This window comes from Stylophora pistillata, chromosome 2, assembly GCF_964205215.1.
Source record: "Stylophora pistillata chromosome 2, jaStyPist1.2, whole genome shotgun sequence".
Lineage (NCBI taxonomy): Eukaryota > Metazoa > Cnidaria > Anthozoa > Scleractinia > Pocilloporidae > Stylophora > Stylophora pistillata.
This window is the reverse complement of record NC_142520.1, coordinates 28,442,927-28,468,902: the sequence shown is the minus strand read 5'-3', so window position 1 is coordinate 28,468,902 and position 25,976 is coordinate 28,442,927. Positions and strand designations below refer to the sequence as shown.

General features: G+C 37.8%; 5 protein-coding genes and 1 pseudogene across 62 annotated transcripts in view; 2 read left to right on the top strand and 4 right to left on the bottom strand.

Moving 5' to 3' along the window:
- LOC111320431 (uncharacterized) overlaps positions 1–13,282 on the bottom strand; it is a 30,618-nt gene extending 17,336 nt beyond the window's left edge. For 3 of the 11 annotated variants that reach the window (XR_015996990.1, XM_088750187.1, XM_088750188.1), the window contains exons 1-6: positions 13,132–13,282; positions 3,043–3,111; positions 2,665–2,715; positions 1,481–1,549; positions 1,007–1,168; positions 334–411 (exon numbers count right to left, since the gene is read on the bottom strand). Coding sequence is in view for 8 of the 11 variants with exons in the window: in XM_088750187.1 (XP_088606313.1) it covers positions 334–411; positions 1,007–1,168; positions 1,481–1,549; positions 2,665–2,713 (358 nt within the window). In the remaining 3 variants the exon portion in view is untranslated. The other 8 variants (XR_015996989.1, XM_088750181.1, XM_088750184.1 and 5 more) reach the window with 7 other exon arrangements.
- Positions 1–25,976, top strand: part of LOC148738184 (uncharacterized) — a 103,072-nt gene that overhangs the window by 59,127 nt on the left and 17,969 nt on the right. The window lies entirely within an intron of this gene.
- LOC148738190 (uncharacterized) lies at positions 7,814–8,655 on the top strand. Its single transcript, XM_088747860.1, has one exon. It carries the CDS (start codon positions 7,924–7,926, stop codon positions 8,653–8,655), a length of 732 nt encoding a protein of 243 aa, XP_088603986.1. The 5' UTR covers positions 7,814–7,923.
- LOC148738189 (uncharacterized) lies at positions 8,682–10,765 on the bottom strand (annotated as a pseudogene). Its single transcript, XR_015997000.1, has 2 exons — positions 9,421–10,765; positions 8,682–9,329 (listed from the first exon to the last, which is right to left on the bottom strand). The product of XR_015997000.1 is annotated as an uncharacterized LOC148738189 (transcript).
- On the bottom strand, positions 17,051–25,838 carry LOC148738187 (uncharacterized). The gene is made up of 5 exons (XM_088750269.1): positions 25,466–25,838; positions 20,349–20,603; positions 19,663–19,879; positions 17,691–18,022; positions 17,051–17,392 (listed from the first exon to the last, which is right to left on the bottom strand). The coding sequence occupies exons 1-5, from the start codon at positions 25,505–25,507 to the stop codon at positions 17,330–17,332; spliced, it is 909 nt and encodes a 302-aa protein (XP_088606395.1). The 5' UTR covers positions 25,508–25,838; the 3' UTR covers positions 17,051–17,329.
- On the bottom strand, positions 20,863–25,456 carry LOC148738188 (uncharacterized). Its single transcript, XM_088750290.1, has 2 exons — positions 22,647–25,456; positions 20,863–22,359 (listed from the first exon to the last, which is right to left on the bottom strand). Exons 1-2 carry the CDS (start codon positions 22,890–22,892, stop codon positions 21,991–21,993), a joined length of 615 nt encoding a protein of 204 aa, XP_088606416.1. The 5' UTR covers positions 22,893–25,456; the 3' UTR covers positions 20,863–21,990.

Genomic DNA, 25,976 nt, shown 5'->3' with positions numbered 1-25,976 from the left:
AACCAGCACTCGTGAATTTTTTGAAGACTACAAACTCCACGCGCCCTACGGGCTTTGTTAGCCTTTGAACAATTTACTCGCGCAGATTTATCCCAAATTTCACTCGTAATCATGTGATTACCTAGAGACTCAAAGGGGTCCATCACAATTAAAGTTGAAATTGAAACCAATACAATTGGATTGTTTAACGGTTTAATAAGACAATGTTGACGCTTAGCACTAACTTTTTGCCTGCATGGTCACTTGGCTTGTAGTACAACCCCACAGTCATAAGTAATAGATAATAAAAACGAAAAAAACTTCTGCATACCTTAGGAAATGCAAAGAACTTACCGGTTTCTATGGCTTTAATAAAAGTTGGTTCCAACTGAACGGAAACTGTTGCATCATCCAATGCTTCTTGATAATTACCTAAGAAAATATTCTCGAGTGAGTACGTTAAGTACAATCCTCTATCCTTTGGAACGGGCATAATCATTTCCACATCGCTCATTGGACACACCAAGCTTGCCAAGTCGGCGATAAATTTTTATTACCTGACTGTATCTTACGGGAGGATGTGATGCGAATTCCGAACAGTTTGTCTACGTATATCATGTTGGCCGTTTGTTTTGATCCAATAGTTAAAGGCTCACCTCCTACCATTGATTATAACGGGTATACGACACACTATCTGTTAGTCCAGCGGTATACTAATTGGTTGGGGCAGTACGGCCAGTAAGCGTGAAGCTGGTGACAGGGCCATGCAATGGACTTGTGTAAGTCAGTACTTTACTAAACTTACCTCCCAATCACATCTATCGGACCTGTCTGACTTATACTTCCTCTGGCACTACTCCCTAAATTGGTTAGGTTTCCCATCATGTTACCTTTATTGAGGCTGCGTAATTCGACTCGCAAAGAAACAAACGCGTTCCTTCACGCACACAACCGGAACTGTAACCTATTGTATTGAATCCTTGTGAATGCAGGTCTGGTATATTAGGAACGAATGATCAATTCTTACCCAAAAGCAAATGAGCTGCTGCCCTGTTGCTATAGAGCACAGCGTTGACTTTGATGTTTTTGCAATTCACTTGCAGTCCCTCCGTATAGAAGTGTACCGCGTTGTCGGCCTCTCCTTTGCTGTACTCGTTATCACCTTCCTTCAAGTACACCTCTGCTATCGCTAACAGAAAAGCAGCAAACATCTATAATACACATCATAGTTCAAGAGGGATGCAAAAGCTATCTTTTGGAGATATACAGTTCATTAATGTAGTTTGGAGAGTTGTAGTTTGACCTAGTTTTCAAAAGTTAAAGTTGTGTTTTTGACAAACAAAGTGTTCTACGCCTTTCCTGTTAAATGATCGTTAGTCTGTCCAAGTCCCTTAGCATCTCCCTTTGATAATGAGGGTGATGAGGATGTGGAATTCTTATTAATTTGGCTATTTGGGCACCATACTGAGTATGTTGTATATATTCTATTTATCATTCTTACCTTTTAAATTAGCATCATCAAATTGTGATGTACTGTCTGACGGTAACTCAGCCTGAACGTCTATTGCTTCTGAGAAATATTCAGTCAAATATCGAGGTTATCATATATTTTAGCCATAATATCTTAGCTAAATATCTATAGGCTCTGTGGTGCCACGTTTTAGAACAAGGTTAAGGTGAACTTTGTTTCAACCAACAGTTTCAAAACCAACTTTGCCATTTTGATTCGATGGCACACCAAATACGATGGAACGTTTTTCCAACATTGAATAGCATTGGCAAGAGGATTTAAACCAACGTAAATCCAGGTGTTCAGTGGAAAAGTGATCAAACTCTATCTTAAGTGTTTCACACATCTTTTTTCATCGATGCTATAACTAAAATGTAGTTTGCGTAGAAATAGTATTTGTTTAAAAAGTACGCTGAATAATAATGATTTCCAGTCTTGTGCCACGGAACCGACTAGCTATTTTATTAAGCAGACATCCCATATTCAAATCGATCTTTTCAACAAAATATACTGGACTCCAATCAAGACGGGAGTGAAAGGAAAAACAAGAGAACTGGGGGGGGGGGGATATAGAAAAGGAGATGCAGACAGTGGCAATAACTTGGTGAGAGGCACTGAGGAAAAGAGCGAAAAAGTTCGCATTGGTGGTCCCTTGTGCATAGCTTTATGTGCCCGAGGGCAAGAAGAGGATAAACAGCACTCTTTATAAGTGGAAAGGGATTGAATTCAATCTTCCGCACACTCCCAAAAACAAACCTCCTTAGAAGTTATCAGCAGTTGGTTACTACTTCTAAAGTATTCTCTCACTACTTCAAATTTGGCTTGGCGTGGAAATAAATTTGCTTTCGGTTTGAGAACTCGACACTGTAACAAGGCAATTAATCATACAAATAAGTCTAGCTTCCGTAGCTGCCTGAAAATCATCTGCTAAATTTATTTTCAAGTCACCAGATCTGACCTTACAATTCTCTGTGAGTAGAAACAAAGCATTACGGTTCCTGTTAAAACCTTTACAAGAAATTCAATGAGTATTTCCCAAGTGATTCTACTTTCATTTTTCATCATGCTTCAGCGAAACCGTCCAACACTGTTTATCTCAAGCTACAATCTGGAAATGATCATTTTGGGAAACTTTAAAAAAAAAACAATGAATTGTAATCTGTTTTCTCTCTTACCGTCTGTAGATTTCCCATCATTAATGTTCACATGACCACCTTCCGCCATTGCTGCAAAAGAACCAAATTTTAACTTTGTATTATCAACTATTGGCTCGATTCTCCTCAGTTGGATCTACTACGCTGATCCCAAAAATAACCTGGGGCTATCCTAAAAAAAATCCAAATTTTAATATTTATATCTGATTAGTTTCAGAGAGTATATCTTAATTAACAAATAAGACAGTTGAGGATGCCACAATAGTTTCTCAAAGAAACTTCAAGGCTTTCATGGAAAATGAGATTCCCAGAGAAAGAAAAATCAAGGAGTGCATTTGGGGAATTAAGACTATTGTCATTTATCTAACCTGGTAACATGGAGTATGAGCCACAACTTACCTCTCTCACTGAGCGTAAACAGAACCAACTTGGCGACTTAGCGCTAGAAGAGTTACATGACTTGTCAACCTATAGAAAAGGCACACGCTATTTTAGTGCTTAACAGCAACACCAATCAGCCACAATCTGACCAACGGTTGACAAATATGATTTATAACAGCACAAGATTCAATCATGTTTGAGATACCAAAAAATTTTCCTGAAAAGAAGAATAGGGCCTGTACGGCTCGTGAAAAATTCCAATATTCCTAACTGCGAGGATTGGTTTCATATACATTTCTGAAAACCGCAGTGCACATATATGAGTTTCATATATTCTCAGTCATTGACTCATCACTTCACGAGTTTCATAGGAACCAACATAACGACCAGCTTCCAGTTGACTTGTTAGCTCCGTTGGTAGAGCACTGCATTGGTATCACAGAAGTCACGGGTTCAAATCCCGTGCAGGCCTGCATTTTCAGGCCCTATTTTTGTTGCTGCTAAGAAGCGTTCATTACTACGAGGATCACTTACATATACAGTTCTTAAAACTGCAGTGCAGAGATATGACTTTCATATATTCTCAATAAAGTAACTGATTTTATGGTTCCCTGGATAACGCATGTGCACCAGTAATTTTTAAATATGGGGAACGTTTCACAAATACTTTCAATTGTACTAAGAGTTCGTCAAATTAACTTTTGAGTTTAAGCTCTAACCTGGGCACAACAGATTGATTTTCAACCAGAAAAGGAAAAAGATCCCAAGATTCCCTTTCTGAAAAATTCTTAATAGGAAAGGTTCACTTGTTAGCCGCTTTCGCGCAGAGGATTTTATGGGACGTGTAACGCCATCCCGTGTATTAACGGTCTATCGAAAAAAGATCGAGATCGAGTTGCGCTGAAATTGAAAAGAAATAGTGTTTAACTTCTCTCCTCTGCATTGTGCTACAGCTATAAAAGTGTAGGTAGAGTGGCGCATCGGAATTTCTCACCTCCCAAGTGTAAAAGCGAAATTCTTCGGGGCTTGGGGGCTCTCTCCGCTAATAAGACCCTAAAGGAGACCTGGCGACGTCACCTGTTCATTATAAAAATCTTCTTAGCAAGGCTCAAAGCCGGAATATAGAATGCAAAAGAATATATACCTAAAAAAACTGCTGACAAAAACTTAGGTAAATTTTAAGACATGTTACTGGAATTACTTAACGATAGATTCGTGGCGGTATTTGTAACAACGTATACAGATCAGCTGAGTTCGAAGGCCATAAACATCTCCCCTATAACCAGATCCTCGCCTTGTATTGAACCATGTGTTACTTAAAAGTGTTCTTATAACAGCCTAACAGATGGGAATATGACATGTAACCTCGCTTGAAAGGATCCATTTAAAAGCACTAGAGTGTGCTTTCTCTAACGCTCTGGAAGTTTGAACATCTCAAGCGTAACAGGGAAATTTTCCCCAAAGTGAGAAAAAGGGGTTTCCCCTCCATTAGAAACTGACACCAGAACTCATAACGTCATGCATTCCTTCACAAAAATCAGAAATTTTTGAAAATTTTCTTTTGTAAGCTTATTGCTTATTAAATAAAATGTAAAAACAGTTCCTTGTTTCGTCAAAAGGCCTCGCTCGAATGGTTAATAGTTTTAACCAAGGTAATATTGTAACTAGATAGATTGGGACGCTTTTGTTTTCACTGAAGAGTTTTTACCGAGTTTGAAGAAAGGTACTACTACTATTGTCATTTTTGCGAGACTAGAAAGGAAAACTTTTTAACTTGGTTTAATTGGCAGTGTTCTTTGAACTCTGCCCTAAGGGTGCAATGAACTCAAGGTTTGATCTGAACTAAACAAAATTTGTTATTCATGTGCGGTTTGCCACGCTGTATAGACGATTGCGATTAACTTGACCCTGCATAAATTAAAATATATTCTTACCGAATTACAGTTGTTGAATGCGATCAACGTCCTCGACTCTTTTCCGAATAATACATTACAATAAACACACACCAAAACTTCCGTTTTGCAGGACCATGGAAATATTCAACTGCAGCTATCGAAATGAACTCGCTCAGACGCACACGAGGTTTGACCTCTCAAGTAAGGGGGTTCCCCTACATTTACAAACTAAAAGCGGAAATCCTTTCGTCATGTGACGTTCTTCCAGCCGGATAATTGTTAGGTAAATATTCCCCCATGAACTGCTTACTACAATTTTACTTCAAATAGAAACATTGTGAAAAGAGCTTTACATTTCTGCATGGGCCATTTCATTCATATTTGGTTTACAAGTAGGCGCTGGTTCATGATTGACAGTTACAGACTGATGCTGCCATCTGGAGTTAATAACTGATCAAAAAGGTGTTTATAATTCCTAAACAAATGGGCAAGGTTACAAGAAGAAAACTGTACAAAATGAATTTACAGACAGTAAATTTTCCACAGTTTAATAAAGAAAGGTCAATGTCAGAAGGTGTTCGGTTCCCCTAATTCCTAAAATCCATAACGCCCAAGTGTATGCCGTGCTCTCAAGAAATAAGTTCAATGCAAGGAGTTGTTTCATGATAAGTCATTAGGCCTCATCTGAACATTTTCGTCATCAAAACTACGTTATGGATACAAAAACCTTTTTTGTGTCGGTCCACTTTGGCTGCTTAGCGACTGATGCGTAAGATAACCATTGACAAAACTGCAAACTACACTATAAGCATATCTTTACTTTACACAACACAATATTTTAAAAAGAAGACATTTGCATTGACAGAGCATAAATGTTTGAGATTTAACTCAATGAATAGCTTTTCCAGCTTTACTTGTAGATTCTAAACTTGAGAAGTTAAGTGTCCAATCAATATTTCTTCAACTTCTAGTCGCGCTAATTTCTGTTTTTATCTGCAAGAGTAAATGGTCAGGAACCCGAAAAAGTAATATTGTCTCGCCTATATTCCTGTTTATTCTAGTGTTATGCAAAGTACATGTGCAATGAACACAAGGTTTGATACGTTAGGACTGATGGCAAAAGACACAACTAAATTTGTTTTTCATTTGCGATTTTCTTCGCTCTAAAGACGATTGCGATTAACTTGACCTTGCATAAATTAAAACTTATCCTGACCATGATAGCGTTGTCGAATGCGATCTACCTTCCCGACTCTTTACCGTACAATATTTTTTCCAGTAAAACATTTTTTTCTTTCCAGTGGCCCGCCCTTCATCGTTAGCTGACTTAACACCGCAATTCATAGATTTGTTCATAGAAGGGTTTTGTCAATCGACGTTAAATGTTATGAATTTGCGAGTATCTGTAACTGCAACTATGTATATGTCACTGAGTTAACGGGAGTGACAAACTAATCAAATCTACTCGTCCTACTACAGCCAAAATCTCACCCACGGCGTTTCTTTTTAAGTTTCGTCCATCAGTCCTATATAGAGGATCTTGGAAACATCTAACTACAGCTATCGAAATAATTTGCTTATCTGAACCTACGTTTGTGGCGCTAAGGTATCGGGAAGGCGAAATTATTTTAAGAATCGCATCTATTACAAACAAAATCTTACCTCAGCTCTTCCGAGTCCTTTTACTTTCGGTTACCAGCGTTAACAACAAGTCAAAAGAGAAAATCTGACACAATAAACCCACAGCAAAAGTTCCGTTTGAAAGACTATGGAAATATCCAACGGCAACTATCGAAATGAACTCGCTCGGATGCACGCAAGGTTTGACCTCTCAGGTGAGGGGGTTCCCCTACTTTTGAGAAACTGGAAACGGAAGTCACGTAATGTTATTTCAGGCCGATAATTATTACATAAATATTCCGTTGAACTGCTTACTGCTCTTTTACCTCAAATAGAGACATTGCGAAAAGTGGTTTAAGTTTTTTCCGCCGCGGTCATTTTACCAACCGTAAGTGCAAGACTTTGGATATATCTCAGTGCAGCTATCGAAGTATATTTGTTGGAAAGAAGGGCGTTTTAACCTTTAAAACGTCAAAAGCGAAACTTCCCGACAGTGTTAGGGGGTTCCCCCTACTATTAGAGACTGAAAGGGGGAATCATTTTGTCACGAAACGCTTAACGTTATTCGAGCTGGATAATTACAAATTTTTTTTACAATAAAACACACTGTAAAGAACGTCTTATGCTAGGGCTTGACAGAAAAAGGAACTAGCTGCAACCAACGTTTAGCTTAGTCTGTTACATGTTTCTTAAAACTAAAAGATAACAAAATCCGATTGCGGTTTCTTACCCCCTTTACGTGTAGATATTTATGATAAAACGCCGAATATAACAAATACGCGATTAATTTTTCCGATATCGCAAGATTACTGAAATTTACACTTGGAAATGAGTAAGTCGAACTCCATCGGATTGCACCAAGTATACGAATATAACCCAGGCCGTGTAGGAACGAAATTCATTTTCGCCAAAATACCTTACATTTCTCAGCTTCCGCTACAATCAGGTCGTACACGTGACGTCTTCGTAAAAGAAATCGAAAGTGTTACCTCCTGTAGGTCTTAAGCACCAGGCTATTTTGCGACGGCGACGGTGACCGGAAGTAACTTTTTGTTCCGGTAGGCGTTCTGGAGTTGTCTGTCAAGTCGCCTTCGTTTCGCGCGAACGTGAGAACCTTCATTTTGGCGTTGTATCCGGAACGTGAGTATTTTTCCCTCATTAGCTTGTCTCAAACTTGTTGTAACATTTTATTTTGCTCTTGTTACCTTTTTAGAATTATTTTCTTTCATGTTGTTCAAACTGTATACGCAAATATAGATAAACACACGGACATTTTCATTTCTCGTAGCTTTGAGCCAAAGATGTCGGCGCCCGCCTCCGATGGAAAGGCAAAGTAAGCTTAACTATTGAGTCTTTCGAAGACATTTCAACGGAAAATATTTTTATGTTTATCTTAACAAGTTTACATTTTTCCTCGACCATCGGTCAAATAGATGAATTGTCGTATTTTGCTTTTAGAGCTATGGAGTGGACTGAAGATCATGATGTTATTTTGCTTCGAGAAATCCTGGCGAGCGATTTGTTTTCATTCAAAAAAGGAAGTGTTGCCAGGGGAGAAAGGTGGGAATCGATCACAGAAAAGTTAAATCAAGTGAAGACACTCTGTTTTCATCTCAAAGATAAGAGGGCAGTAAGAGACCGATGGGTTCTTCTCCAGAAGAAGTATAAGGCTAAGATGCCTCAAGAAGAAACTGCAAGTGGAATATCCGTGGACGATATGTCTGAAATAGATGTTTTGCTAGAACTCGTCGGGAAAGAAGAAAGCTTAAACAAAGTTGGTGATGCTCAGTCAAGAGAGCAAAAAGAAGATAAAAGCAAGGCAGAGGACATAAGGCAGAAAGCTTTAGAGCGATACAGCGAAACGGAAAAGCGAAAGTCAACAGAGAATGGCGACGAATGCGTGGAGAAACCGAAGCGCCAACGGAGAAGTGCTCGCACCGAACCACTAGTTGAATTCATGCAAGAGAAAGTCAAGACTGAGCGAGAATTACGACAACAAGAGCTGGATCTAAGAAGACTAGAGCAAGAGCAGAATCAGCGAGTGATGGTGACTGTCTTACAGCAACAACAACAAACAAATCAAGCCATTCTGTCGGTTATTGAAAAGCTTCAATAGAAGGAATGACATTTTCCCTAAGTATGAACATGTAAAGTCAGTGTTTATTTGTTTCAGAAAAAAGACAGGTATTTGTTGAAATTGATGTCTTATTATTTACTTGCGTTTTGTGAATTCGAAAAAAAAACCAAGTTCATTCATTATTATTGTTACAAGTTTGATCACTTCTGCATTGTTGACCACCAAGAAGAATTCAAGTACTCAATGAATTTGTGTTTAATTAAAATGGCCTTCATTTCTGCTCGGTTTATTTGAGAGAATTTATCTAAAATAATACTGCAATGAAGGAGGGTCTAGACCAAAAAACTCTGAGGTTTTGTTTCCATATAGGCAGGTAACAGCATTATTAAGAAGTGCACATACAAGATACATTTTTCCCACACTACTCATTCCAATTTTCAGGTTTTTCTTAAAATCCAAAAACTTGAAGTCGTTGATGATGTCACCAAAGAGCCACTCCACCGTTACTCTAACAGAACTCATGTCAAAATTGAATTGTTCCATCATCGGTGTTAGGACACCATGGCGAAATGGGGCCTGTAGGTGTATTCGCAGCGGATAGGCGGGATCACCATAAACACTCATGGGTTGGCCAGTTGGGGAAAATGCATTCCTTTCCAATTCCTGGAGAAGATTGGAATCTACCAACATGCTTGCATCATGTTTTCTCCCCTCTGCATACAAAAAGGGATAAATAAAATTAATAAATTAAAGAAACCTTATGTGGCAGCTTATATTCATGGCATCCCAGTGAACATAACTTACCGACAGGCCCATACATATTTCCAATGAGTCCATTTGGTAGAGCGACGGACTGAAACTTGAGGGAATGTACACGTTTATGGCCATTGTACACTATTCTTTGGTGTTGGCCTGGGCGAGAAATTGGTCTGACTTCCATCAATAAACCCAAAGCAGTTGCTGAGAGGTGCACCTTTTCCATGACTAACATCTGCATACTCCTGTAGCATTGGCGGACTCAATATATCAAAATTCCATTGTGAAATACGATGACCATGGCTCAAAAAAATATGATCCATCATTGTATTGGTAATCATACTTATCTCAGGAACTGGTCTTGCGAAACGATGAATCATGTCTGAATAGCGACATGGATACGAGAAGCGCTTCAGAAGCATTCAAAGCCCTTCAGTTCGGTGACACGTTGTTCTTTGTGGACAGCGGATAGTGTCTGATAATTGAAGGACATTTGCCAATAACGTTATGTCCTGTTTTCGCACTCTGAACTCCGCTAAACACTCTGATTCATCCATCTGGTCGAAATCAAACTCAGGGTATGAGCTGTAAGGGAATTCTGGATTCTTGGAACTGTGACTTTCGTACAAGGTTAAAAATTCTTCGTCACTGATGATTTTACTATCGTACAAAAAAAGAAGCAGATTTCTCATCTCACTGAAGGATGACATGCTCTCACACAGCTTATCTTAAAAGCGAACAGAGTTTGCAACCCACGTCGCCGCCGCAAACCTCGTCTAGCTGCTTAACGTTTATATTTTGGCGGGAACGACGTTGTTCTCTTCCCAGGCTCTTTCGGTCGCTAAAGTTGCCGTTGCCTCAAAAACGACCGGTGCTTAAGTTCCCTAATGTTACTTTAAAGCGACCTAATGGTTGCGTGCATGCCGTAGTAAGGTTACTATCATCTTCCCTCTCATACAAACAATGTGAAAAGAAGTTTCACATTTGCTTTATGCTTTTTTTTTTTTTATTGATGTCAGATTCGATGAAGTTTCCTACACGGACCCTTACGTGCCGGCGTTTTTATATTATTCACAGTTGAACTGACTGATGCTGCCCTTTGACTGAGCAAAGCTGTTATTAATTTACAAACAAATGGGCATGTTGTGTGTAATAACTGAGCTTAAAAGCAAATTGACAGATTGCTCGAGTTTCAACGTTTCAAAAACCAAGTTGAATGCTTAAAGGTGAATTGAGGACCAGAACAGAAATGTTGACGTCGGTATTATGTAATCTTGCTATCTTTGATTCGCCACGCCTTTGGAACCAATCAATAATTGATCGGTGAGGGAGATGGGTCCGGAGACTTTTGGGGGGAACGGGTGGGGATCAGTGGTCGCTAAGCTAACAGAGTATAAGCGGGGGGGGGGGGAAGGGGGGGGGGGAGGAAGAATCGAATTAGGGGCGATCATCAGAATACCGAGGAGCCAAAAAGCTCTTTTACGTTTCAAATTGACACGGCCAGAACGGTGTTTGTTTAAGTCGAAGTCTTTTATTTAACCTAATTTTACTTTGATAAAGTGAACTTTATGGAAAATGTAGTTGAAAAACTTCCGCTACACTTTGAAACTAACAACTATCCACCGAAGTGGAGGTGGTTAGTGGTAAATATTTACCGTGACGCGAAGCGGCGTGGTAAATATCCACCGCTAAGCACCGACACTGAGGTGAATAGTTGTTGTAGTCATAGTTAGTAGAGGGGACTGGTTATGAAACCCGGTAAACATCAAAGGCCGATGTCTTTGTTATGGTTTTCCATGGAAGAAACGGCAATATACAAGCATGGTTTATACGCGAGCGTTTGTTGAATTTCGTTTTTACACGCGTCGAGTAGCCCATCTGTGGCAAATTTAAGCTCAGTAGTGCAAAATTACAACTCGAAATTGCAACGTTTTCAACTTACATTTCTAACTGCGACGGAAAATTGTTCCTCTACTTCGTCATCGTCTTCCAAAATACCTAAGATCGCCTCAAAATCTTCTCACCACACAAACAGATCGTCTGCACCGTCCGCCAACTTGAATGAACTTGTGCACGGTCAGAGTCACGTGACGGGTCTGTTCAACATCGCCGACCGCGCTATTGTTTAACTCTTCGATGTTTACCGGGTTTCATAACCAGTCCCATCTACTAACTATGCTTTAGTATATAAGAAAAAAGTGAGATAATATGCACCAACATAAACTGATTTAAGTGATTTCTTCGCTTGTCACGAATGGAAACCGGGACGCCATTTTTTCCCGAGTTGTTCGGTGGTAAATAGCAAAAGAACACTTTGAGTTTGACTAGCCAATCAGGGGGCGCCTTCAACGCTGTCTACCGTTTTAGTACATAATAAAAGCGGAGACATTTTTGTCACGTAACGTTATTCCAGGTGGATAATTGTTATGTAAATATTCTACTGAACTGCCTCCTACAATGTTACTTCAAATAGAAACATTGTGAAAAGAGGTTTACGTTTTTTTGTATGGATCATTTCATTCATATTTGGTTTACAAGTAGGCGTTGGTTCATGATTGAGAATAACTGACTGATCATTGAAGTTAACTTTATCTCCCCTATTGATAACTGATCAAAAAGCTGTTTGTAATTCCTAAAAAAATGGGCAAGGTTACAAGAAGCAAAATTGTACAAAATGAATATACAGACTGTACTAAAGTAAGCTGAATCTCAGAAAGTATTGGTTCCCCTATTTCCTAAAATCGATAACAGCCGGTGGAATTCGTGACATCAAATTGTATGCCGTGCTCTCAGGAAATACCGTAAGTCCAATTCAAGGAGTTGTTTAATAAGTCATTAAGCCTCATCTGAACATTTTAGTCATCAAAACTACGTTATGGATACAAAGACCTGTTTTGTGTCGGTCTACTTTGACTGCTTAGCGACTGATGCGTAAGATAACCATTGACAAAGCTGCAAGCTAGAGAGACCTAGCTAGTAGCCTTAAGTCCAAAGTACATCTTTGAGGTCCAAAGTACATCTTTTAAAAGGGAACATTTGCATTGAAATAGAGTAAATAAGGTTAAGATTTAACTCGAAGTATAGCTTTTCCAGCTTTACTTTGGACTTCCGTTTCTTTGTCAGTTCAGCATAGTTTTTAACGATTCGTAGCGATTTCAACGAGGTCAGCTATTTTCTTTTTGTTCGTTAAACCTTGGACTGATTTTCAAGTCTTGAAAGCTCCAGAATGGGAGCAGACAATCAAACCAACCATTCATGCAGAGAAAAGTGAAATGAACATGTGGTTTGCAGTGTTACCAGTGATGTAACGACATAAAAATAAATAATAACTTTACTCTGTAAAGGGACCATGTATCTTCTATAGATCCCTAAACAAGTTACTGAGCTCAATTCTCTTTCCGGTAAATTCATCGACCAGGTCTATGCCCGATTGAATTGAAAGTGGCAAGGTAGATCTGAATAAACCTAACGCAGCGCTAGCCAATTTCACATCTTCGCCGACTGCGAATTTTGCCGGACAGTCTCTTCGCCGAGAAATAGAACATTCTGGGCAAAATTACACTCCTAAAGAACGTTCAGAGCCGCGATGATACTGTAAGCTGACAAAATTCACCTACTTTTGAATTCAATCGAAGAAGGATTTTGCTAAAGAAGAAAATAATACGTAAAATTCCAAACATTTGTATAAATTGCACCAACGGTTTGTATCGCTGAGTTATAGAGAGGGCGAAATCACATCTACGACTACCGAAACCTTACCTCGACGTTTCCGAGTTCTTTTCACTTCCCTTTACCAACCTTAAGTGCAGTTATCGAAGTATGCTCGCCCAGACAGAAGAGCGTTTGAACATTTTGAACGTCAAAAGCGAAATTTTAACAACAGTTTTAGGGGGTTCCCCCCCACTTTTAGAAACTGAAAGCGGAAGTCTTTTATGTCACGAAACTGGTTATTAGACCTTTTAAGCTTCATGCGTCATAGATTGGTCACGTGGTCTAAATTCGCTGCTGCTGACAAAAACCTACTTTTGATTTCTATCGAGGAAGGATTTTGCTAAAGAAGAAAAAAAATACGTATACTTCCAAATATCTGTAATTGCACCAACGGTTTGTATCACTGAATTATCGAGAGGGCGAAAGGAATCACATCTACGACAATTTCAGTTTGTTTACTTGCTAAACTGCCTGGTGGAAATTAAAAGCTTCTAACCAAAACTGAATTTCTACTAGTCTGTGGCTAGTTGCCTACCATCAGTGTTGAGCCCTGTTTGTAGAGGTTGTGTTCAGTTTAACCAGCACCTCAAAAGATATTACAATTTATGAAGAGTGATGTGTAATGATCTTTAAAGGATTAAAGGAAATATTGGTGTACACAACTGTTGTAACAGACCTTAGACAAAATATATCATATCCATTATCTTTTTCTAATTAAAAATTAGATCAGGAGAGATTTCTACTATGCCTAGAAATTAAAAGCATTTAATCCAGTTGTTAATCTTGAATGTGGAGTAGGTTACAGATTGGAAAACGGACTGATGCAGTTGGGTAATCTCCAACAGCAAGATTAATATTAGCGGGGGCTAAACTATATTTCTAAAAGGGTACCAAATGTTACACACTAAGAAAAATTATAAATTGCCTTGAGTTTTTATTCAACCTCGAAATCTGTTTAGCCTTAAAATTTGTGTTGATTATTGACATCTTGTTTCTTGTACAGCTTAAAGTGATCTTGATGGTTAATTGAAGCAATTTAGGTTTTAACTGCAATCTTTGCTTCACATAATAATTGTGAGGAGTGACATCTGTTTAAAGAATGCCCTTGATTTTGTGTCAGGAGATTCCTAAGTTTAATATTCAGTATTTACTTTGACTCTATTATTATAATTAAATCATATTTCTATATATATATAATTATTATAATAAGTGTATTGGACAGTGTTTTCCCTCATTTTAACTATGACCGGTAAAAAAAAAATTCAAACTGATAAAGCAAACTCAAGTTCTTTTTACTTGTTGAATTTTTAAGATTTCTCACTCTTTTCTAACTGAGGTAATAGGCGGATTCATGCTGACGTCATTGTTTACATTTTTGCTCATTTGCATACGGCTTTGCGTAAAGAAGGAAGCATGTTAGATACAAATTGACTTCAGGCAGCTAAAGAGCTAGAAAACCTTAGTACAGGGTGAAATTTGTAGCTCTTTGAGTGTAATATTCAAAGAGAAACAGTCCATCAAAAACTGCAAAATTTCTGGGTGGCAAAAGCGCTAATGGCTCATACATTCTATGTAAAATTTTGAGTCTTTAAACCCGTGTTGCACAAAAAGTATTCAATGCATTAGGCTTGTACTCATTGGCCGAGTTAATCATACTTTGACCTTTCGATACTCAGAACTGATTTATTTTTAGCTCCATGAGAAACTGAATTGCTTATGCTAATGACGCAAATATTGTAAACAAGGATTCCCCTATACTACAGGCGGTTAATGTTACTTGTTACCCACCTGAAAAGGAGAACACTGTCACAGAACAATATTTGTTTAAACAATTTGATTTTTATTGTGTATTTACTTTTTCCTCAGGTAGTGTTTCCCTGAGATCCCTAGAGATAGAGGGACTCTTTGGTAACATAATGTCTGGTTATATAACGGACAAGTTGGTGCTTATGGTTGATATTAGCTCTCTGTAATTCATAATTGTATGAGAGGCATATTGATGCACAGAAAATGGGGAACCATTTTTTTCTGTTAGGGTTGTCTAAAAAACTAAATTTATTTGTCAAGAAAATTTAAGGAACCAAAGTATTCCGAGAGCTGTATTCATTAATTGGTCTTTTGTCCCAAACATTTGTATTAAAGAAAGGATCATTTATTTTTATTATTTTCTAGGTTTAATTTTGAAGCAGGCCTTCTGACAATATGTAGGAAAACTGGAAACATATAAATATGAGGTTATTAAAAAAAAATTAAAAAATAAAAAAAAGTGTTTTGGCACTCCTGTCAGAATTGTAATTCTGCAGTTACATTTACTAAATCACTAAACCAGAGTAGCATCAAACCGTGTCTGTTTTTCTAACCAGTTCACCTCTTGATGTGTTGTCAGTGTCTGTATCAGTATGGAACTTCCACACTTCCAGCCCCAGAGTTCCTCTTATGATTGACTTTGCATTCTTACAGTTAGCCTGTTTGTATCTTTTGCACACAGCTGGGATATCTTCTGCTTTATCACTGGTATAGAGGTATATGATAATTACTGCTGCAACTACTAAATGTTAATATTGTATTATTAACCCTTGCAATCCCTGGATTGACTAAAAAGTAATTTCTCTCCACAGTATCGATACAACATCAAGCAGGAACTTTCTGAGAATAAACTAAGAAAAATAGCAACAATATGATGTAACATTGAATTCTCCCAATTAATACAAGGAAAAATGCGTGGTAGACAACAAGGAGAACTACCATAAATACTGAACAATTGGCAGAATCATAATTTTGAAACGGTTGGATTTTATGTGCTTAAATTCTCTCAGCGGCGAGGCCTTACATCAAAATAGTCGGTAGGCGTCTCAGAAAACTGTCTCCAAACACCTTAAGCTGTTTCTAGCAATTTTCTAATTTAGCTCTTACAGAGGCATTATGCATCTTCTGATAGGTCAGAAACCGATCGTTTACAATGCCAGTAAACTAATAGAAATATGAATCATCAGACCACAACTCAGCTTGTCGTTTTCCAGAACTGCTTCAGACCTGGTGGCTCCACAAACCCAATCCATTTTCTTACCTTATTAAAGAAGGTTGTCTTTGGTTTGCACATTCGGTTTGTATTTGGCTCAATAAACGTTTAACTTATGTTGCAGCGTAACCATATTTCGCATCTGAGATGAAATCAAGATGGCAAAATTCACTGAAATATTAGGCTCAAATGAAATAATTTGGTTACTTCTCTCTCTCTATTCTGTTCATCACGCCCTATTCGACATTATGATATTTTCAGCGACCAAATGTCCTCTGCCAAACATGTTAGGATGTAATTTGCTAAGTATGTTGCAATTGGAGGGAATTAGCTGCGGACCGTGCCACGCCCAGCGAAAGTCTGCAAGGACTCTCGAACTGTCTTCTTTAAAAGAAATATATTGGTTCTCTGATACGCATTCGATTCTATTTGCATCCAATTTTAGTTAATCTGTTTAATTCTGGTTATTCTCTTAAGCTCTCACACTTTTATTCTCACTCAATACTTATCATTGACTTATGCTGCTAAACACTCACTTCTACTGCTGAATCCTGTCTACCCACTTGTGAACACTGTCTAAACTGTCCTACTAAATAGGCTCTAAAGTACTGTGTACTTATTGACTGACTGGGAGGGTCAGGCGAGAAAATATTTGGCTTGATGTCATGAAGTACGGACCGAGCACAGCGAGGTTTGTGCGTCATGAAAGAGAGCAAAGTATTTTTCCGTCTGGCCCGACATAACTCAGTGTATAAGTATTTTACTATGCGACCATGGACTAAATTTTGAAAATTTCGAACATTTTTTTTCTTGTAAATAGGATGCAATGGGCTATTGCGCGCGGTAAAGCCACAAAAAGATTATACGATAAAAACTTTCCTTTATTTTTTCATTTTTTCAAATCGGAACAAAAAAGGGAGTAGATTGTCTTTTACTCAATAAGCAGAATCACGTAGGAACCGCACACTTATTTATTGGCCAGAATTGATAACTTATTTCGAAAAATACTCAGACAAGTAAAAGCAATTCTCCAGGGGAACACTTCCTAAGTTATAAATTTACCATCCTTTGATAGTTATTTGAAATGAACTTTCCTTCAGTTTTGCACCAGCACAGTCATAAGCTGCCTTCAAACAGTACTCCCTGGAAACTTTCTGCACACATCTGGGATAATCCACGTTGCAATTTCAACAGCAGAATAAAAAGCAACTTGCTAGATAGGGCGTCTTATCGATGTCGATTCTTGCACTCTCCTTGCGGAAAATTGGGTTGTTCTCGATCCAAACAAGTCTGTAATAAGAAAATATCAAATTGATTTTTAGTAATGTTAATTTTGATGTTTTATTAACCAAATAATTCCATGACCCTCGCAGGTGAGCTGCAAATTTCGCAATTGCGGAAAAGAAGCCTAAAACTAAAAAATTGCCGCGAGGATCATGGCTGTCTTTGATTTTCAATACGTATGTCAAATGAAATTTATTACCTTACTTTATAAATGATTGGAATACTCATTTTATGATGCATTTATATCAGGACTCGAAACTAATTAGAAAACGAAATGAAACAGCTGATAAAAGGGAATATTCACCTCTAGCTGGGTGCTGTTCAGAACAGAGATCTCTGCAGTTGCAAGTAATGCCTTCTTCTGGGTCATGTCTAGTATCATCGAGCTTGGCTGGGTTGTCGTCAATTTTTGCTTTTGTAGTTTCTCTGCATTATCATGCAAATGAGAGAGTGTTGTAGTTTTTCTAACGTTCTCATTATCACCGCAGTCAACTTCGTGGATTAGAAATGCAAATAAAACCCAACAGTACATCAATAAAAACTCCATTTTAAGATGCATGTTAAGCTTTGATTCCTCAATATACTTTCCCACAACTTCTCCTTGGAAGAGAGCTTTCGGGCAGGGGCTTGCCCGGCCTAAGGACATAAAAACAACTAATTATGATCGGGGATGGCACCAAATCCTGGCTGAGCGACCGCCTTCAAAGTTATGAGAAATCAACATTAATAATTTATTGCAATCATTTTGCTAAATCAGATGCTATTTGTCGAAAGCTGTTAGCAGGGCAAAATGCATCGAAAAAACTAGTACTTCTGTTTTTGTTTTTGCTAAAACTGTCGGAGTTGTTCAGTATGCGCTTTGAAAATATTATTATGTTTTTTTTTTAATTTTTTTTAAATTTTTTTTTATCGCATTCTGTCTCGCTTATGAACCCAATGAAGTACATCAAACGATCTTTATGGATATAATATTGATCTGTGTTCTTTTGAGCACTTATGTAATAAAGATATAACATCCTGTTTTAGTTATCTGCATCTTTTATAACTTGAAAGGGCTCCAAACGTTTTCTTTCAAAACCTCTCGGAACCAACAATGCCTAAAAACCACTGCTCTTCTCACCCAAATAGAAGCACGGGTTAATTGCCAATCCGAGAGTTCAACGGACTTCGCTTACGACATTACATTGTATCAATTAAACCGTTTTAGTTTAAAGTCAAACTGGTTCCATAAAGTTACGTTTTACAATTGTATTTTTCCCCAAAGGCTTTTTTCCCAGCCAAAAGAAAGCTTTTGATATGAAATGATCGACTATCCGATAAATGTAAACTGTCCTTCACAGTTTTAATTTGGTTGTGTGCATGCGCACTTCTCCGCTGCTACAGCAGCTTCATCATTGCTTTATAAATTTCGTTTTTGTCTTAACCTTGGCTTAAACGTGGAAAGTATTGCCTTTTTCAATAGAATACCTAATTTTTTTTGTATGCAAGCAATGCAGAATTCTGACACATGGTTATTGTTTCATCAAGCTCAATTACCTCATATGAGAGGGGTTCTCATTACCACATTCTGACAAGCAGCTGATGAGCTAGAAAGCAGGGAAAGGGTTGGTATAGTGAATGGAATACAAGATCCAGAGGAAAATTGTTGTCACGTCTTCATCATCTAAGTCAAATGTTGGCTTCATAATTTGAAAATCAAAATGATAAAGAGACTAATATATTTTATAATTAACAATTATTCCACGAGCGCGCGTTGGATATGAGATGATAGATAGCCAACAAGGCGCGTAGCATCGAGTTGGCTATAATCATCCCATATCCAACAAGCACAAGTGGAATAATTGTTTTATTAAAAAAAGCGCCCCCAAGATATTGGACAAATCTTCTCGACTTTATTTTGTGAGAAGAAACCGGATGTTACAATGTACAGATATTAGATCATGGTATATCGGCTCATATACCATAATGGTTAAGCCAATAAAAAGTCTTGAATTGCATTATCCAATGATCCAGTTTTTAATAATTATTATTGTTTTAATTGATAGTTCGAATAAACAAGTTACAACACTGAAAAACAAATTAAAAATACAAAGTTTTTCTGGAAGGCTTAGAGTGGAGAACAACGCCAACACAAAGCAGACAAATTGATAGACTCCAACTGAAGAGAGTCACATTACAGGATAATGGTAGCAGTGTCTGTTACAAAGTTCAGTGGCGGACTCAGGGCTTGTGAGGGAGTTCGTTGAAGGATTTGTTATCAATACAGTCGCACATACATTTATAAGCCCCGCGCATGCACAGACCATAGTTGTTGCCAGAGTCTCTGATACAAGAGTAAAAATGCTGGTTACAACTTCGGTAGCAGTCGAACACTTGTTTGCACACATACTTCTTGGCTGGGTCATTTGCACCAGGGAGGCGTGGCAGATACATGGCAGCAGCATCAGGGCATAACAGTAGGTAGTTTTCGCAGCTGAGGTATTTTTCTTCGTCCTGCATGTTAATAAAAAGACATTGGATGAGAGCCATCACTGATACTTCTTGAGGAGCGCAATTACATGTAGGAGGGTCATAAGGTGCATGATATACACTCCCTTCCGTACAGGCCTGATTTTTTTCAGGTCTGATTTTCACTATTGCATAAATAGTGCTCTCTACTGCAAGGATCGTGCATCATACATACACTCCCTTGCTAACTAAAAGAAAGATGTATAACAATAAAACAGCCTGACTCACCTCACTTGGTGAACTGAACGCACTCTGCCTACGCCCTAACAACATATAACTACAGTATATACAAATTATGGAAAGAGGGTTGAAACAGATTTTAAAAGAAAAAGTCCGAGTTGTCTAATTTTTCCGTTGGTATTTATTGCTCAAGCGCATTTATAAGATTTGAAGTGTATCACAATACTTAGACTTTTCTTGAATGCAGAAACGTTTCCTTGCGGTAACCACCTACCTGAACATCGTGCGGCAGCCTGCTCACGTGAAGCTTGTCACACTCGCTGTCACAGTCACAGGTCATATTATGACTGTCTTCTTGAACCATTGGCGCATCAATAAGCGCTTCGTTAAGCCTCGGCAGCCGGGGTTCATCTCGTATATCTTCGAGGGCTTCAAACGCTTCGTCGTTTAACAAATCTCCCAAAGCGTAATGGCCTCGGGTAGCCGACAGCAAAGCAGCCAAAAAGTAAATAAAAAATACGATTTCATTCTGGAAGGTGAGAAAGAAGTATGTCAACTGGAACATGTGTCCGAGAAAACGAACCACACACTGAATGAGTTTAGGTGGGTGAAAAACCTTTTATATCGCATAAACAGTACGTGTAATGTCCTGACTAAGTGTGACTTCATTTTGATTGGCTATTCGGGGAGGATCAACCATGCATAACTTTACTTGAACAATGAAATATTATCATGTACTTGCAAGCTTTTTCTTAATGCTGTTTACACACGAAATGATGAATACAAACTTTAAAAAGTAACATTTTTATTCGCGATTTTGTTAATTGTGTCAAAAATGAGATATTTCAAAAAAGTTCGTTTTAAGCTAAGATTAATACCACCTTGTTTGCGATTGTTTTTCCTTATTATATCATGTGTGACTTTTTCTTGGCTTTTTTCCAGTTATCTCTTGAAAACTAACTTATATTTGTCACCAAATTACCGATCTACTTAAAAAACGTTATTTGATGTTATTAATTCTGGCATGCACAGTACAAGACCGGAAACCTCTTGAGATAAACGAAGTGTGACATTTTAGTTTTGAGAGCTAGCATGTACTGGAATGTTATTGATATCTATCTCAACTATTTATCACTGAGCCCATATGCATCATAGGAAACAACAAAAAACAAGATCTACCATCAGAAGTTGACTTGGTGCGTCTATTGTCAATATTTATCATTCTTGAGCCACAAGACCCGGTATAATCAGTTTCAATTTTATGAACACGTCCAACCTGAACTTTAAAAAGTAACATTAATATCGCCTGCAACAAGATTAAGTTCATCCGTGCACAGTAATATTGCTTCAACAGTTTGGTATTAAGAACAAGCAAGTCAATCTTGTTTATTACAATCCATAAGCCACCTTTTTCTATTATTCCCTTAAAGGGTTCAAGGCAGCAAAAAATAATAAAGGTGTTCTTGAATATCAAGTAAATTCATAGATTGTATAGGTTTGTGCGAGGGCATTTTAGCAATCGGGATTGTACTAAATTAGATAGTTAAGAAAGATATCACTTTGTCGATGTTTCCCTGCATTCGATGGGCATATCACTCTGTTCCGAGGAAAAATGGTGCATTTTAGTCAAACTGAGATAAAGTGTTTTTTGTTGTTGTTTTTTTGTGTGTTTAAATAGAGTACAACTGCTTCAAAAAGTATCTAAAGGGTGCACTTGATGAGAGGTTAAAAGAAGAAGAGCTTTTTATATAAATTTCCATATACTTTTTCATTTAAGTAATTTTTTTATTTGCTCAGTCATTTTAGGGACAAAAACAAATTTATTTTCAAGCATTTATTTTGACAACAGGTTACAACAACTTCATTACAAGGAAGCAAGTACTTGAAGCTCTCGAGATTTAAACTGCAAAGCAACGCTAACAAAGTACAATGCAGTTGATGAACTGATTGGGGGAAATAAAGTGAATGGGTAAGATACACTCCTCAGCATATGAATGCTGAAGCATAGGAAAAGTTGAAACAGTTCTTCGGGAACTTAAGGTCTTCTTGTCCATGCATATGCACATGCATTTATAGGATTCACGATAACAATGCTCTGGACCGCCGTATAAAGCGCCATCTCGATCCATACATTTTTTGTAGACTGCGTTACAACTTCGGCAGCAATCAAACAAGTACAGCAACATAAACTGGCATTTGTTCAATGGACTTTTGTTAAAGATGACAGCAGAAGCCAGAACATAGTTGATTGTCATCTCTTGGAATTCATGGAAGCTGGCGTTTTTCTGTTCAATAAAAACAAGAGGAGACTTTTAGAAGACCAAGAATGTTACTGATAGAGATCGAAACTTTTCAGGAGGAACTAAAAATGCATCAACTTGAAGAACTTTTGAAAATTCGATACCTATAGTTTTCATGGGTTTCACCAAAGAGGCGCAGCACCAACGCCATGTATAGTGTCTTAGACTAGAAATCTTGTAAAACTCGCGTTCATTAGACTTAAAAAATTGGAGTGCATTGCAACCTTCGTCAGAACCAATAAATAAAAATTAAGAAATAGAAATTTTCTTACCGTTAAAAATTCTGGCGCGTCTAACTTTTTGCAGTCTGGCTCACAGTGGGCAAGACACCGGGTAGAATCATCGTTTTGTGGAACACGTGCCCCAGCATTCTTGTCTTCGATCTGTAAGCTGGTCAAATCTGGCAGAAGTGCTCTATGCTCAGGGCAAAAGAAACGTTTTACGTGTTCTTCTGTGCTAAATCCATTCGCCATGGCAATGGCGAAGATAAAACTAACAAAAAAACTGTAAGTCTTCATGATGTTAACGTCTGTTTGTTGGCAAAGGATGTAACAAAACTCTGACAAGTTTTGCTCTCAGTGAGTAGCTTCTCCTGAATGAATGCAGTGCTGCGATTAATCAAATTTTTTACTTCAAGGGCTTTATTCAAGAGGTGTATTGTAAATTGTTTCTGAGTATTGGACCACATTCGTAATTAAGTGGGCTTCTCGTGTTATGTGACTTGTTGCTGTCTTGTCCCAAACAAACTGCGAAATGTAATTGTAAGATTGGTCCTGAAGACCAATACAGAGAAAGTTGTTGCTCGAGGCCAAACGATTTTTTACTTTAACTGAACTTTGCATCCGCCCTCTTTTAGCTCTATTTTCTTTCATTCTTTAGAAAACTCCAGTCTTATACTCTTTTTGTATTGAATTCTTAATTGCGTCAATTATTTTTCAGTTTTCAGCCCATTCTATTAAGGAATTCTGCTGCAAATACATTATTCAGTGAAGGAATAAGTGGTTATATATGTGGAAAATGAATTGATTCAACCCATCTCCCTGTCCATCCAAACAAAAATCCCACAGTGGGGCTTTTTAAGTCACCAGATAGAGAAATCAGGACACATTTTTACTGCAGAGTTACTTTATTTGCTTGAATAAATTTAAATTATCAATTTCCTGTATACTTTGCTCACGATTGCAAAAAGCACGAATTGGTTGTCACAATGAGCTTCTTAGGTCAAAAAAGCTAAAAAAAAATATAAAAATATGAACAAATATGACAGGTTTAAATTTACATTAAAGAAAAACCTTGACGATTAAAGGCTGATAGTTTTGAAAGAAACTGTTTGGGGCTGCGTCGGTGGGAGTAACGAAATAATTTGGATATATCAACAAAGTTGAAATGGTAAATTAGCCACCATAACGATTACAAAAGCTGACGTTTCAAGCGTTAGCCCTTCGTGGGAGCGAATAGAGGAATTGTGGATTGTGTGTGCTTTTAAAGGCAGAAAATGGAGCTACGTTATTGGTGGGAACATTGCAATGAGAAAAACAAGAATAAATTATTGGAATGAAAAGCTTTCATTGATCCTGTGGGATTTAGACTGCCGGTTTGAAAAATGAGCTTTTGCTCAAGAGTTTTATGGCTTTCCGTGCTACCTAAGTGTAAGGAAAGACCGCAGTTTGCCATATGTTGCTTAGAATGATTAGGTAAATTAAAATGTCTAGCGACTGGTTTCGATGTGTCCTTGTCATTCCTTTCCATCACTCAGTGAAATCCATCATTCTTAAAAACTTTAAATTACTTCAAAATGATCCAGAGACAAGCACTATCTTTTGCAGCCTCCCCTCATTTCATTCAGACTTGACAAAAACATAGGCAATTTTTTGGCCAGAAGTTCTTTTCAGACTAATGATCAACCAGGCACTTTTAAATGCACTCATGCCTGATGCAAAATGTGTCCTTTTATTCGCAACACTGATAAAATATCGGGACCTAAACGATCCATTAAGATCACTGATCACTTCACATGCACCTCCGCCATTGTAATCTATTGCATAACTTGCACTTATTGCAAAAAGATATACATAGGCGAAACAGGTAGAAGACTAGGTGACTGATTCCGAGAACACCTTTGTTGCCATATTCCCACCAATAACGTAGCTCCATTTTCTGCCTTTAAAAGCACACACAACCCACAATTCCTCTATTCGCTCCGACGAAGGGCTAACGCTCGAAACGTCAGCTTTTATAATCATTACTGTGGTCAATTTACCATTTCAACTTTGTTGATATATCCAAATTATCTTGACGATTAAAGTCAGACAACATGCGAAAACTTTTCCTTGTTAGTATACATTCAGTTAACCAAATAAGTACTTTGACAGATATTGGTAAAACATGCAAAAACACATTTAAATACTCTCAAGTCAAGAATGAGTGTAGCTATCAACAGAAAACGTTACGTGCTTTTTCGTGGTATAATATCAAATCAGTACAAGACATGTTTTTTTAAAAAGAACGATAACTCTCATAAGATTTTGGAGAGCTAACTCTCAATTACTTTGCTTTCTGACAACCATTCAGTTAACGTATACCATAATAATCATTCACTTTAATGTATTGAATGAGTACCCATAGTGCCTCGCAAATTATACAAATACCCAAATTACTCAGCGAAATAAAGTTGTGTTGAGTAAGGCCATGATGTTTGCTGCCACGCGTCTTTAATACCAAGGAGAATTAACTCAGTATATTACATTTATTAAAAAGGAAGAAAAAAACTACAGAAATCCGATATAAGTTATACAGTTTGCTTGTTTTGAAGGGTTAGTGCAATTCGCCCTGGAAAGACACTGCAAAAAGATAGACCCCAACACCGGGCACTACGTGCCCAACTCTTTTCGAGGAGTGTGTGGGTTCTTTTGTGCGTATTGAGGAGTTAATGGCGGCGAAATCGTGTAAGGAAATGTATGGGATTTCCACAAAAATCCAAAATACAACAAATACGAGTCAGAGTATTCTCTAGCTCCGACTCGAAACAAGTTCAGTAGAGATTAAGCTGTACTTCTAGCATAAAAACAGCAAAAGCTGTTTGTCTACTTACTTTCAGCCATGTCAGCAATGTTCGATATTCGAGGCTAGCCATTACCTCTAGTCTGTTTCAAATATAGCGTAATCCATGGCAAAGGATCGTCGATTTGAAGAGCAACCCTCCAACTTAGAAGTCAACTAGCTCCGACTCGCATTGAATAAAGGGAAGTTCGAAGTAAGCAAATCGTCCATAAAAAGAGACATTTCTTGACAATAAGATACTTCCAAAAGAGCTTGAAAATTGCTATTTTTTCTCTGTGGAGTCTGTGATCTGAGACCATCCTTGAGAACGCACCAGAAGGGAAAGCGTTAAAAGAAAAACCCTCTGCGAAACCTTTAAACTGTCGCCATATTTGTTTTTCTTATTCAGCAATGTTTGACGGGAAATAAACTCAATCCAGACCCTCTCATACTAAAGTTTCCTTGAACAAATTTATTTTCTCGCGCGAAAATTAGGAAGCAGATCAAAGAGATCTGTATCGTACGTTCGTTGAACTGTGTTTTCAACTGGGAGAAAAAGCCCT